Source organism: Neovison vison, chromosome 4, assembly GCF_020171115.1.
Source record: "Neovison vison isolate M4711 chromosome 4, ASM_NN_V1, whole genome shotgun sequence".
Classification (NCBI taxonomy): domain Eukaryota; kingdom Metazoa; phylum Chordata; class Mammalia; order Carnivora; family Mustelidae; genus Neogale; species Neogale vison.
Window position 1 is genome coordinate 152,330,425 of NC_058094.1, and position 14,307 is coordinate 152,344,731.

The following is a 14,307-nucleotide window of genomic DNA, read 5'->3' on the forward strand; positions in this document are numbered from 1 at the left end:
CTGTTCTTTGGACTAAAATGTAGTGAAATATTGTCAGGGGAAGAAAAGCAAAAACACCTTTTACACCTGAACCAAATAAGTAGTAGAAGGTAAAAGAACATTAATATCATAACTAGGTATTTTCATATCAAATATTTAGAGCAAATAAATCAAAAAATAAAATAGTGATTTGAATATTTTAAATACAGTGGTGGGAGATTACTGGCACTCTCTCACTTTCTTTTTTGTATCATTTGTGAATTCTTTTTTTTCTTTTCTAGTCTTGTTTCTAATCATAACTTAGTTCTGCCTACCACCTCACTTAGCTACTAGTTCTATTACTTTTGAAAAACTATCTTACTGCTAATATTTAGAGTTTAGAATGTTAATAACTCATGAAAAACATACTACTGAGCTGTTAAATTCACTCAGAATCTATAAACTAGGATGCTCTTCCTCAAATACAAACATCAGAGTATTTTGAAATGTAATTTGCAATATAAATGGTGGCATTGCTTATTTAGGATGGTAACTTATACATGTCTGCCACTGGAAGATTAGGAAAGAGAAACCTAGAAACCATTATAGACTTGTTCTAACCACATTTTGCTCAGTTAATAGGGCAAATAATGAGCAAGCTCCTTCTGATGGGAATAATGAGTACCCAAGAAGAAATCTTCAAGGAATCCTGACTTTTCCCGCCTTGGTTAGTCAACTACAAAGTAAATGCAGACTCCAATGTATGACCTAAGAAAGATGGAAAGATGCAACCTGCCCCAAAGTAACTCCTCAAGGTTTAACCAAGATAGCTAAATTTCTCAACTTTAGTATTTTCTCTTAAAGATAAACTTGGGCTCTGTTGGGGTAAATAGCATAATGCATTGAGAGAGATAACTCAATTATAAAAGGTTAGATTAGATGGGTAAATAGTCAAAAGAGTGCTAACTACCACTTAGATAACATTCTGGCCTTGGAGACTATAACTAAGAGCATATGATTCAAAATTTTGCATAAAAGGAAAGACATATTGTTGGTGGAAGGGAAGAACCAGACAAAACATTTTTTTGTATATCTAGATATATTGGTTGTCACTGTAGAAATGACCTTGGAGATAGCCATTAAGCTTCATTGCATTTCTTAATGTCCCTTTGGTTCAATCATAAATTGAGATCATGACATTAGGAGAGTATTTATAGAGTTAATATTTTCCAGCTCTCATCTGGGTCCATCTTTCTTTAGATTTCCTGCCCAGTATATAGAAAAGGCCCATTTGGAATTTGAGAAAACATCCAGAGACTTTTTGAAAAGCTATACTCCTCCTAAATTCATACTTTTTTTTTTTTATTAACAGATGTAAATTTGAAGGGGAAATGCCATATACTATAAGCCATTTGGGAATATTCTGTCTCATAAAGATGACTTACACTTTTCATTTGCATGGCATGGATGCTGAGAGCTTAAACTCAAAACTCATCTGTACTCTTGCTTGGAATCATTCCTTCCATGAACTCTGCGTACATTTTTATGATAAACACACACATGTGTATAAAGTATGTGACCTCACTAGTAGTTATCTACAGTGTCAAGTACCATTGGCAGATAACCAAGAATTGATTGACACACATCTTATAGAACTGGAGTTAATTAATAGGTCTACCAGTTCCCAACTGTACCACAGGAAACAGAAAATGTGTTTAATATGGTAATCAATGACATACTGTGTGTGGTCACAAGACATTCACTATATGGAAAGAGTAGATTTCAGAATACAGTATTCAGGAGTGTAAATATTGCTATTAAAAATGCTAGGAGGCTAAATTAAGGTCTATTGCCATAACTGGAAGACTAAGCATGGGTTTTCTCTTTTTAAAATTTTTTTTAAATTTATTTGCAAACTATCATATTTAAAGAAATTGTTAATTTCCTCCTACAAGATCTGTGGCTATTGAATGATAAAGGGAGTCTTGATTTGCCTCAAAAATGATGTCTTTACTTCTGTGGCATTCAGTCATCTGAAATGATAAGTCCATAGTATCATTTTCTAAGAACGAGTTTCAACAATTTAGGGAACTCAACATAAGATAATAAGTTGTTTTAAAGAAAGAACACTGTTGGGGCACCTGGGTGGCTCTGTGGGTTAAAGCCTCTGCTTTTGGCTCAGGTCATGATCCCAGGGGCCTGGGATCAAGCCCCACATAAGGCTCTCTGCTCCAAGGAGAGCCTGCTTCCTACTCTCTCTCCCTGCCTGCCTCTCTTGCCTACTTATAATCTCTGTCTGTCAAATAAACAAATAAATAAAATCTTAAAAAAAAAAAAAAAGAAAGAAAGAACACTGCAAAGAGAAAACTGAATATTAAAATGTCGCCAAAGTAAAAAAAAAAAAAAAAAAGTGAAAAGCAAATTGTCTTATTTGTGTGTGATAAAATTATTTGTAATATCTAAAGGCAGGGCAGAGGTTTAAAAAAGATACTATTTCATTATTTTATATAGTGTGAGGCAAGTATCTAGTGAGGCAGTGGTATTTGTGCTACTTATAAACTAAAAAGATATGTCCAGGTTTTAAATGTAAAGACATCCTTGTAAGTAAGTAAAAGTTTCAAACTTCATAACACAAATCAGTACTGTTCACCATGTTATATCCTCCTTTTCTAGTCTTTCCATTGCTGTCATTCTTTTCCTAAGGGCATGAAGCACACCTTGTCTCTTCTTCTCAACTTCACAAAGAGCATAAATCCAAGGACAGGATTTTAAATACCAACACAGATCAACTTAAAACAGATTCTCTCTTAAGGTAACTTAAGCACTTGAAAATTAAATTTTATGTTGTCTAGACAAGCTATCTTGATAATATCTTTTCCAGAATTTCCTAGATTGACTGTCTAGACTGTCCCAAATTCACCCAGATGACTGCATAATCATCTACCCTCTGACCTCTTAAAGAGTTTGGAACAGTATTACCCAATATATAGCTGCCATGCAAATCAAGATCATTGAACTTCTGAAGGAGGACCTTTCTCAAAAGCTCTGAGTTTCAGAATCTCAGGAAAATATTTGCATCCCAATAATCCTACCTCAAAAATTAGAAGGGAAGCTTTCGTTTTTTCTTTCAATGGAAGAGATGGCCTCCTCCATTTCCTGGATAAATGGCCTGGCTCCAAAACCTGTATCTCTCCTTTTCTCTGTCCACCCATAAGGGAGCAATGAATAGTTGATGAGTTATAAAGGAAATATGCTGTGAATTCTACGAAATAGCAATTTCAAAAAGATAAAGAAAATCAGTATTTGGGGGAAATGATAAAAATATGAGAACAATATATGGTATTTTAATTTAAATGGCCATCAAGATCAACCAAGCTTCAAATTTTAAAATGAAGGGAATTAAGGTAATTGCAAGAATCACCTGGTAAAAATAACGGCCCAGTGCAGTAATTTATAAGATCTGATAAAGTGAGTAACAAGGTGACAATTACTAACATGAAAGACAGCAGCAGTCTGAGATGTAGATTTATATTTTAAAAACGATAATTGACATTTTTTCAGTACCTGCTACCAATTAGACAATGTTAAACTCTCACAACAGCCATATATAAACAGAGACACAAAGAAAGTAAGTAGCTTGTTCTGGATCAAGCACCTAGTCCCAACTGAGGTCAGACAAAAGTCCTGCACTTTGGGGCAAAGAACACTGTTTAACAATGATGGGATTAGAACTTCTTGAGATTCTCTAACAAAAAATGTCAGTGGGTCATGCTCTTACTAGGAGGGCTGGAAGGCAGTTGGAGTCAACCTCTCATTTACAATATATGGACACTAAAGATCAAAGGGGTTCTTTTCAGTTTGTTTTATATATTATGAGACAGAGTCTCAGAGAAGTTAAGGAAATTTTTCCAGTACTCCAAAGCTAGTAAGTTGTAGAACAAGTCAGAAGCCAGTTGTGACTCCACAGTGGGTATCTTTTCTATTAACCTGTGTTAGGAGCTCCGCTCTCCTGATTCCATTGCCCTATATAGCATAATCCCTGACAGACTGAGAAAAGTGCAATATGATGTGGAAGAAGTTGTCTAGAGCATCTCCTGAATACAGAATAATGGGGTAATTACCCCAGGCCTAATTTTGAGGGTGCCTAACCATAGGAATAGCTGGGAAAGAAGCAAAGAAGGAGAGATTTATCCAGAAGGTGCTAAAAAGTTAAGCATACAAAGTCTTCTAGACCTTGTGCAGGAAATTATTTCTAATTTCATCAGTATGAAACAAGTAATTTAAGTAGAACTGCCTTTTATTTCCTTAAGGTTCATTTTTACTTAAAACTCTTGGGTATTTCAGCAAGTATACTATACATGCTTGAATGGGAGAGGAAGAAGGATGCACTGGGGGAACAGGCCAAAGAGGAACAACTGCTGGCACTGGTGTGACCTTGGGGAAGTATTTTAATATTTCCAGGATGATCAGTAAAGTAATAATAATTGTGTTTAGTCTAGAAACGACATGTCTCTAAGGTGTCTCCTTATACAAAGAAGTTATAGCACAAACTGTTTTGATTTCTAAGCCTTTCGGTTCAAAGAACATTTTTGTATTACTTTGGGATACCTTAAGAAAATTTAGGGAGATAATCTATAAAGAAGTGGCTAACATATAAATTATATCTTATCTTTAGAATTTCATAAATATTTGGGGGAACAAATCCTTTATTTGCTGAGTATTTCCGAGTTCCAATTTGAAAGAAAATTCTGTCACAAATGATTTTCTCACATGAATGCTTTTGTTCTTCTTGGCATTTTGTGCCAAAAAATTTTAAAAGAGCTTGTAATTGAAGGCTACTGGTATGCCCAATTCATGGAACTGCTTTTAGTACTTGTAAGTTTTCCTTTAAATATTTCCCTAATACCTCCAGTTTTACTTAAATTTACCTAACTTTAATTTCCTTGCTAAAACATCTTTTAGTACAACAAATTAAAGAAACATTTCTTTTTCTTTTCCATACTGCTAAAATTATAGCTCAGAATAGAGAAATAAAGCAAAAACACAAATGTGAATAATTTAGGTCAAACACAAGATCAGATCATCACGCACATATATGGCATGCTTCCCTAATCCCTAGGCAGAAGAAAACAACTGGGGTGGCAGACACTTCTGACTGAGGATGGAAATGGAGGAGAAAGCTGGCAATATACAAATGAAGGAGAAAACAGTACACAATCAGCTTGCTGACATCTGCTGCACATGCAAAATGGATTGGACTCTGTAATCCAGGGCGAAAGCAAATGCTTTCTTCCTTCCTTCCTCCAGTTCAATAGTTATTGCTGAGTGATGGTCGCATTCTTTTCACATTCACAGATTAAAATTAATAACAGCATCTGAATTTGAAGTAGATCCCACTGAATAGCAAACCAGAAGCTAAATGAAATGAAGAAATTAGTAATGAAGCATTTGAATAGGGAGAGGTCATGGACAAATACCATTTTTTTTTTTTAAACAGCTTTACCTCAGGATGATGTCCAATTTCAACGTAGGTGCAAATTGGATGAAAAGCCCCTGTTCCACAGGCGTACAAGTGAGTCTGATTATAAGCCTTAAGCACCTTGATGAAATTAGCACATTCTTTCTGTAAAACAAAAGGAAAACCAGTGAGTTCTAGCAGTCAGCATGACTGAAAGATCCTCAAGGGTGCTAGGCATGCTTGAACAGATTTCTTTTGTGTCCTTTTCACAATATTTTTTAAAAAGGCATATTTTTCTATTGTTTGTTTATATTATTATATTATATTATTATTAAATGAACTAAAATACAGACATTCTTTTTCTTTGGGGGGGGCAATAAAATATTCTCTTCCATAATTGTTCATTAAAACTCTCTTCAATCTATTTATACAAAAGTGGAGTAAAGGTACAGATAATCAGTAACTACATGGAAATTACATGGTTAATTAAAGATATTTAAAGAATACACTAGTGAAATTTCTTTGCAAAAATTAGCTGTAGGTTTAACTTTAGAAAAACAAAATAAAAATAAAAGATGAAACAACCTTCTATTAAACATGAACTTTGAACATCATTAATAACCAGTAGTGATGGGTAGATGACTTTGAACTTCAGTTCTGCTTGTTGGTAAGCTCTGTAGAGCTTTTCCTCTCAAAAATGTCACTTCAGCCTCAAAGACAATGTGGATATATTTATATGAGATAGAGAAGATGTTACAGTATAAAATGTCTATAGATAGAAAGATCTTTTGTAGAGTGGGTATAATTAATGAATATTTTCAGGAGGTTTATGGACAACCTGAACCCATACGTGGATCAACTGCCCAATAGCCATGAATCCCCCAGGTAAAGAACAGTTAGTTATAACAGGATATTCTAGTCCTATCTTATTATTATTTATGGACATTGAGACATCCCTGGCATTTTATTTTCTGAATAAAAGATCACTTAAAAATAAAATAGGTAGTTAACAAAGTAGAATTTAAATAAACATTTGGAAAGAAAAATAATAAAATGGACAGAGCTATTTATACTCTTTCTATTTATTCTATATGTAGGTCCTGTTAAAGAAATTCTTTTGTGGGGGCACCTGGGTGGCTCAGTGAGTTAAGCCTCTGCCTTTGGCTGAGGATGGAGCCCCGCATCCCTTCTCAGCTCAGCAGGGAGCCTGCTTCCCCCTTTCTCTCTACCTGCTTCTCTGCCTACTTGTGATCTCTGCGAAATAAATAAAATAAAATAAAGAAATTGTTTTTGCGAACAGGAATTTTAGACTTTTGTTCCTATTGATAAGAGATCTGGGAGAAAATCAGCTAGTCAAAATATAAACTGATAATCCTATGGCCCAAAAAATCCAGAGCAGAGAAGACTCAATTTTTGCAAAATATTTTTAAACAGACGAATCTATACCAATATTATAAAAGAAAAAAAAATGAAAAGAAAAACCCAAACTGTCAAAATAGCTTCAAATAAAATGTTACAGTCTCTTGGGCGCCTGGGTGGCTCAGTGGGTTAAGCCGCTGCCTTCGGCTCAGGTCATGATCTCAGGGTCCTGGGATCGAGTCCCGCATCGGGCTCTCTACTCAGCAGGGAGCCTGCTTCCTCCTCTCTCTCTGCCTGTCTCTCTGCCTACTTGTGATCTCTCTCTGTCAAATGAATAAATAAAATCTTTAAAAAAAAATAAAAATAAAAATAAAATGTTACAGTCTCTTAACCATATAACAAATCTTAAGAATTGAATACATATGAGTAGAAAGTATGAGTTCATCATGGAATACATAATATCCATTTTGAAAATAGTCAAATGTATATTCACAAGCTAAATAATAAAAACTTCTTAGAAAATTATATTGTTATTGATCATAGACTGTCCTCACTAATTTTAGGTATTTGCCTATAAACATTTGGGAATAAGAACCAAATATGTAACTAGAAATGCAGATAAAGATGAAAAGCAGACTATATTGCAAGCAAGGCTGACAACCTAATAGAAGATTCAGTTCATCCCAGCAGCTCTAAGTGTATAACACACTTCCAAATTCCCTCTCTGTGACATGTGACTTTTCTAGTGAAAGCTCAGAATGCATTTGGGCTTTCTCGTAGTGACTAAGAGTTTATAACTGAGGTGTTACAATAATGTAAGTACATTTCCACATGACATTTATATTCTGGGCTTGCAGCTGATAATTTTGGTTTTATCTCTATGCCCCCATAAAATGAGGATACAAACCAAACTTGAGCAAAGTAATTGTTCTTTAAATTTAAATAGTTGCTTGGGGCACCTGGGTGGCTCAGTGGGTTAAACCTCTGCCTTTGGCTCAGGTCATGATCTCAGGGTCCTGGGATCGACTCCCGCATTGGGCTCTCTGCTCAGCAGGGAGCCTGCCTCCCCCTCTCTCTCTGCCTGCCCCTCTGCCTACTTGCAATCCCTCTCTCTGTCAAATGAATTTAAAAAAAAAAATTAAATAGCTGCTTTCCATCATTCCTGATTTTTTCTGGGATGAAACCTATGGATGTCCATAAATACACTGTTCCAAAGGTGAAGTAGACCAATTTAAGGTAAATTCTGTAACTTCCTAGTTATGATTCCTTATTACTTTAACACAGGCTGAGTAGTTTAGAAAGGTAACTAAAATAAACATCTAATTTCTACTACTGTTTTGCCACTTTGATCCTGAATCTTTTGTCTGGTAAAACATTATAACATACACAATTAAGCTCTGAAATCAATTAATTTTGCAAGTCATTATGAAGAAAAATTCCCTAACTTGAAGAGTATATAGATTTTACTCATATCTAAAGCTACATTTGAGACGAAACAGTTTAAAACCTAACTTCTAAGACTCTCAACAACAAACTCCCCATTCTCTAACAGTTTCTCTCCTCCCAAGAGGCAAGGGCATGAATGACTAGGCAGAGGAAAGAGGTTATGGACAGGGAAACATCTGATAAACTCATTTACAAATGAGGCATTCATTAGTCTTACCCAAAGGATTTATTTGTACTTTAAAGAATATTCAGTCATTTGCAAAGAAGTCATTTTCAGGAAAATGTTTTATGGCATTCCCTTTTTTGAAACATGTAGGTGGCCACATACTCTACTTTTACATAAAGACAGCCGTCCCTAATTGTGGACTCAATATTAAAGCAGTCATGATTATAAATAACCAGTTCTGGCACCATATGTTGAAACCAAGAAATTGGCTGCATGTATACTGGTAAGCAAACAAATATTCTAATAAATAATAGTGGCAGAACCAGATGGATGTCTTGTTCATTTTAGAAAAGAACTGGGTTTCCATTTGCCTGCCATGCCTTTAAAGATATGCATGCAATTTTGAATACAAATCCAAATTCTCTAATCCCATTATTAATACCTAAGAAAATCCTAGAAATCTGAGAATAGATCCTACTTTTCCACAAAAAGAAGAAATATTTTATGAGCACGATACTTGTGAACACAAATGAAGACTCATGTCAACTCTGCAAGTGTTAGGAATCCAAAGGTGATAGAATTTGTGAGTTCATATCTCTTACAGATTGGGCAATTGATTAGCAGTAATTAATAATTAAAAACTCAGGGTTCTTGAAAACTATGGAATTGAACTACACTGAATATCACAATTTTGTTTTCTATTAACTGTCAAAAAAGCATCACTATAGTATGACAGCCATCCCTCTACAGAGCTGCTGGGGAAAAAAAAGGAGACCATTGCTTCGAAACCTGGCGAAGGTTTTTATACTGAGAATACTGGTAACAAAGTCTATCCCTGCTACAAAGGGAGTAGACCCACCCTACTGGCCTGGAATGATCCTGTTCATTTCCACAATGAGCTCTCCTAGCTGGCGAGCAGGTTGTATTGTTGCCATGCCCAGGGGATAGCTCAATATTATTTTGAAGTGAGGGCTGATGCAAATAGAATGGGGAGAAATTTCCTGGGTTGTACAGTAGGTTAAGACATTTAAAATAAACAAAGAAACTGAATAAAATGCTTTCAAAATTGATTAAAAAACACCTGCAAAGGAATAGTGAATTAAAAGTACGGGACAGAGAAGAACCAAAAACTTAAAAGAGGCATTGTTAATAAGGACTGTTCTTTAAAACAGAAAATCTACATAAAGACTATCAATTCTGTCTTTCATTTTTCTTCATTCTCTAGCTTGTTGCTGCCAAGGGTTGTTTTTTCTTTTTTTTTTTTTTTTGTAATGTTCCAAAACAGGACATTCATTTTATTTGGAAGCAGCCTGGACATTCCTCTAAAAAAGAAGGAAGTGTGGCAGAAAAAGGAAACACACTTCACACATTTCTGTTCTAGGGAGACAGAAGAGTGATTCTGACCTTTTCTTGAACCATGATGATTCTTAAAACTTAGAATGTAATGTACTTTTTGGCATTAAACTACTGCACTGCTTTGCTTAGCACCGGCGGATTTACAACGCAATAAAGAAAATGTAATCAGTTCAAAATGAATTCATTTTTCAAACCTTGATCCTTTTTGGAACTCAAGTTGATATACACAGACAAGTTTAGCAACAAGTTGGCTTCCCGAGAGTCAGGCAACCATACTGACCTCTTATTCTACTGAAATATATTCCAGGCCCGAAGCATTATAAATTGTTAACTTTGCCTAGAAGTAAAAGCAAAGCCAGTAATAAACCAGTAAACCCCAAGGCCACACCTGAGGAACAATGATTCATCATCCCTAGTGACAAACCATTCGCCCTTACATTTTAAAGGTTTCTAGTGCTTTCAGATCAAATTGATAGAGGAATTACACGAAAGAGATATCAACCTGGAAAAATAAATTAGAAAGAAAATGTCTACCCCCAGAAAAAAGATACAGGAGCCAAACGCACTGTGATTCAAAAACAAACATTACAAATATGTAGCACTGATTAGACTATGTTACGCAGACTTTTCCCGGACGGTTACAAAAATAAAGTCCATCCATCTGTCAAAACAACTGCTCCATGCATGAAAATTAAAACAGAACTGAGGTGTTTTTAACTAACTTCCGATAATTATACTTTCTACAAAAGAATATAATTTACCTCCAATTCCAATTACCTCCTTGCATGTTCTTAAATTATGGATGGAGTAGTGAAATGTTACTCTAAATAAGAGAAAAGAGGAGAGAAGGCTGTGAAGATGAACAATTTCTATTCAAATATATTCAGTTCATGATTAAATCAAACAACTTGTTCTGGTTCAAATAAAAATCCACCCCAAATGAATGGGTATAGTATAGCATTGCCTCAGGTCAGCGAACATTCATTTAAAAGAAAAAAGTCTCTATCCCCTCAGTAGTTTATGAAATATTTTAATGTATAATTTACCATCTGGGAAAGCAAAGGAATCCTTTTCCTATCATGATGGGTGGATACATTTCTGCATGAAAATCCATTAATAAGCTTAATTCCTGAAGTTAATCTGTTGACTTTCTTTTTCTCTGGTCAATTTATTTGGCAAACTGGCTGAATACTAGACTCTTCGTGCCAAAGCAGTAATCCATGAGATTGTTCCTGTCACTCACTCATCCCTCTCTCTATTTAAGCTGTTCCATACTTATTTTGCCATAAGGTTTTTTCTTTTTTTCTTGTAACACTGTGCTATTACAGCTGTGACCAGATCATCCATAATCATGTCTTCCTAATACCTCAGTATTCATTAAAGGATGTTAGATATCTCTTCTTCAAAGAGGCATATGTAATAAAAACTAAGATTTAACTGTGTTCTAATTATAATCTTAGTCATCTAACGTTGAATTTGTGACCTGGAATTTCATCCACCTTATAGTATAGTGAGTAGGCTGTTCTTGGGACACATTTTCACATTCACAATTTTTTTTTTTTTAAGATTTGTTTTATTTATTTGAGAGAGAGAGAGAGAGAGAGACCGTGCACATGCAAGTGGGGGGAGGGACAGGAGCTCAAGTAGACTCTGTGTTGAGCTCCAGCAGGACTTGGGGGTCAATCTCACAATCCTGAAACCATGACCCAATCTGAAATCAAGAGTCTGATGCCCAACCAACTAAGTCACCCATGCACCTTTGTTTTCACCTTCACTATTAAGAATGATAGAAAAATAAAACCAACTGACCTTCCTACTTTAATGCTTTGTTTCATTCTGATTTCAGGGAAGTTTTTTTTGTTTTTGTTTTTGTTTTTTTAAAAGAGAGAAAATGTGTGTGCGAGCTGGGGTGGGAGGTGCAGGGGGCGAGAGAGAATCTTAAGCACGATCCATACTAAGCGCAGAGCCTGTCACAGGGCTCCATCTCGCGACTCTGAGACCATGACCTGAGCCGAAATAAAAAATCCGAAGCTTAAGTGACTAAGTCACCCAGGCACTTCCAGAGAATTTTAAATAATGATCCAACTAGAACAACAAAATAGGCATTATTTCACTGCTGTTTAAGTATGTCAGGTTATTCGTATTAATCAAGCTATAACATCTTTAAAACTTACGGTAAGTGACAGGGTGCCTGGGTGCCTCAGGGGATTAAAGCCTCTGCCTTGGGCTCAGGTCATGATCCCAGGGTCCTGGGAATGAGCCCCACATCGGGTTCTCTGCTTGGCAGGGTACCCGCTTTCCCCTCTCTCTCTGCCTGCCTCTCTGCCTACTTGTGATCTCTGTCTGTCAAATAAATAAATAAATAAATCATAAAAACAAAATAAAAAAATAAAGCTTATGGTAAGTGAAAAATAAATTTTAAAGTGGCTTGAATGATGTAATAGACTAAAAGAAGACTCCTACATAGGGCTACCAAATCATTTTATTTCAATGCTCATTTCAGTTAGATGCCCCCATTTGACTGATTTTTCACCTCAGGATTGACTATTTGTTTGAGGTTCTAGAAATCCTGATTAAGATTCTATAAACATTTTCCTTTCAAATTACTTGAAACCTCCAAACTCCATCAAAAAGACTAAACATAGGGTGCCTGGGTGGCTCAATGGGTTAAGCCTCTGCCTTTGGCTCAAGTCATGATCTCAGGGTCCTGGGATCAAGTCCCTCATTGGGCTCTCTGCTCAGCGAGGAGCCTACATCCCCCTCTCTCTCTGCTTGTCTCTCTGCCTACTTGTGATCTCAATCTCACTCTGTGAAATAAATAAATAAAATCTTAAAAAAAAAAAAAAAACTAAACACATTGGAACTATATATAGAACATACAGGTATTAGCAAAAGTTGTCCAGGACAATTTTCTCCCACTCTTAAAAGGAGTTTTAAGCAATTTCACTTTAAGATTCCATATGGACCAGAGAGACTGATGATATCCACATTTTAGCTTAAATTTTTTTATCTTGTGCTATCAATGTAATTATCACATTTACACCATTCATTGGAGTTATTTGGTTTTGAGTGGTCAACAATATGTACCTAGCATAACCTTTCTTCATCTTTATTCAAATGAATGCATACAACTGTAAAGTATTATGTGAAATCAACCTAAATATTTTCCTGCCATGCCAGGAGAACTATTTAAGTGGTCAAAAATCTCTATTCTCATTTCAATGACTGTATGTGGTTTCCAATTTTAAGCAATGTATTGAGTACTTAAAGCTTATGCCTTTAAGCAACTAAGTGCATGATTTACACAAAATAGGTAGAGTTACAATCTAAAGAGATTTATTGTGGATAGAAGTAGTTGGCATATTTAATTCTAACATATATGCTTTATTATAATAGAATTTAATACTCAAGGAGATGAACTTCATCTTTAATCACATGAGACACAACTGTGAGGAAGGAGAAACAAAAATGAAATCCAGATTTTAGAGGAATACTTGATTTCATTCACATATACCTCTCTTCTACCCTCTGCCTTGTCTAATATGAAAAGTGAAAAATTTTTTGGTTGTAATACTTAATGTCCAAAGTACTAAATGCTGTTATATAGTTAATAATATAAAATGTTCTCTTAACATATCTTCTAATAAATGGAGACTTCTTGGCCATTTATAATAATTCACATATAATATATAATCTATATTATAATATATATACACACAAATAGATATATGTGTTCATAGGTATTAGATCTATTAATTTTGTAAATAATTTCTGAATATAATGAAAACTCGGAACTTTAAAATTTTAAAATCTGTTTATATTTATTAATATTTTATAAAAATGTTAGTTTTTCTAAAGACAGGTATTTATATTTGAAAATATATTCTCAGAGAATTTAAGAAAAACATATATGGGCACCCAGTTGCCTCAGTTGGAAGAGTATACAAATTACTGATCTCAGGATCATGAGCTTGAGCCCCATGTTGGGTGCAGACATCACTTAAATAAATAAATAAACTTAAAAAAACATATAGAGCAAAAGTAATGAAATGATAATAACAAAATAAAAATAACATGGAGATATTAATCTGATGCTTTAAAAGTTTAGTCAGACCTGGGTTAAAATTATTCAGGCAACATATTTCATTTGCTGTGTGCCTATCAGAAAGTTATTTAGGATCTATGAGTCTCAGTCTCCTCAACTAAACTGGGATTAATGACAGAGCATAATGCCTTACTACTTTTTAATCAATCATTAGCTATTATCTTATTCTTAAAATAAGAAATCATGTTTATTTGATTTGAATATTTCCACATCTCCTTAGCTCTCACACCACTCACTGTACTGTGGGATGACTTGGGTGAGAACTCTATATGAATTATTTCTTCCTTTTAAGGACAGATAACAGAGTTTAAGCCCATACTTGATGTAAGGAGAGGTGGATTTAATAGAATTGGTACTGAATATTAATCTGTAGCCATTTTTGTTACAAAGGGAAATTCTATTTTGTTCATTAGAATTTTCATGAAATTCCAGTCTTCCAAGTGTAGAAGACTATAAATT

At 34.8% G+C, this 14,307-nt stretch overlaps 1 protein-coding gene across 2 annotated transcripts in view; it reads right to left on the reverse strand.

Annotated features, from left to right (window-relative positions):
- SEMA3A (semaphorin 3A) overlaps positions 1–14,307 on the reverse strand; it is a 407,533-nt gene that overhangs the window by 120,646 nt on the left and 272,580 nt on the right. For both annotated transcript variants that reach the window (XM_044245926.1, XM_044245927.1), the window contains one exon: positions 5,462–5,581. In XM_044245926.1, the coding sequence (XP_044101861.1) occupies positions 5,462–5,581 (120 nt within the window). The remainder of the gene's footprint in view (positions 1–5,461; positions 5,582–14,307) is intronic.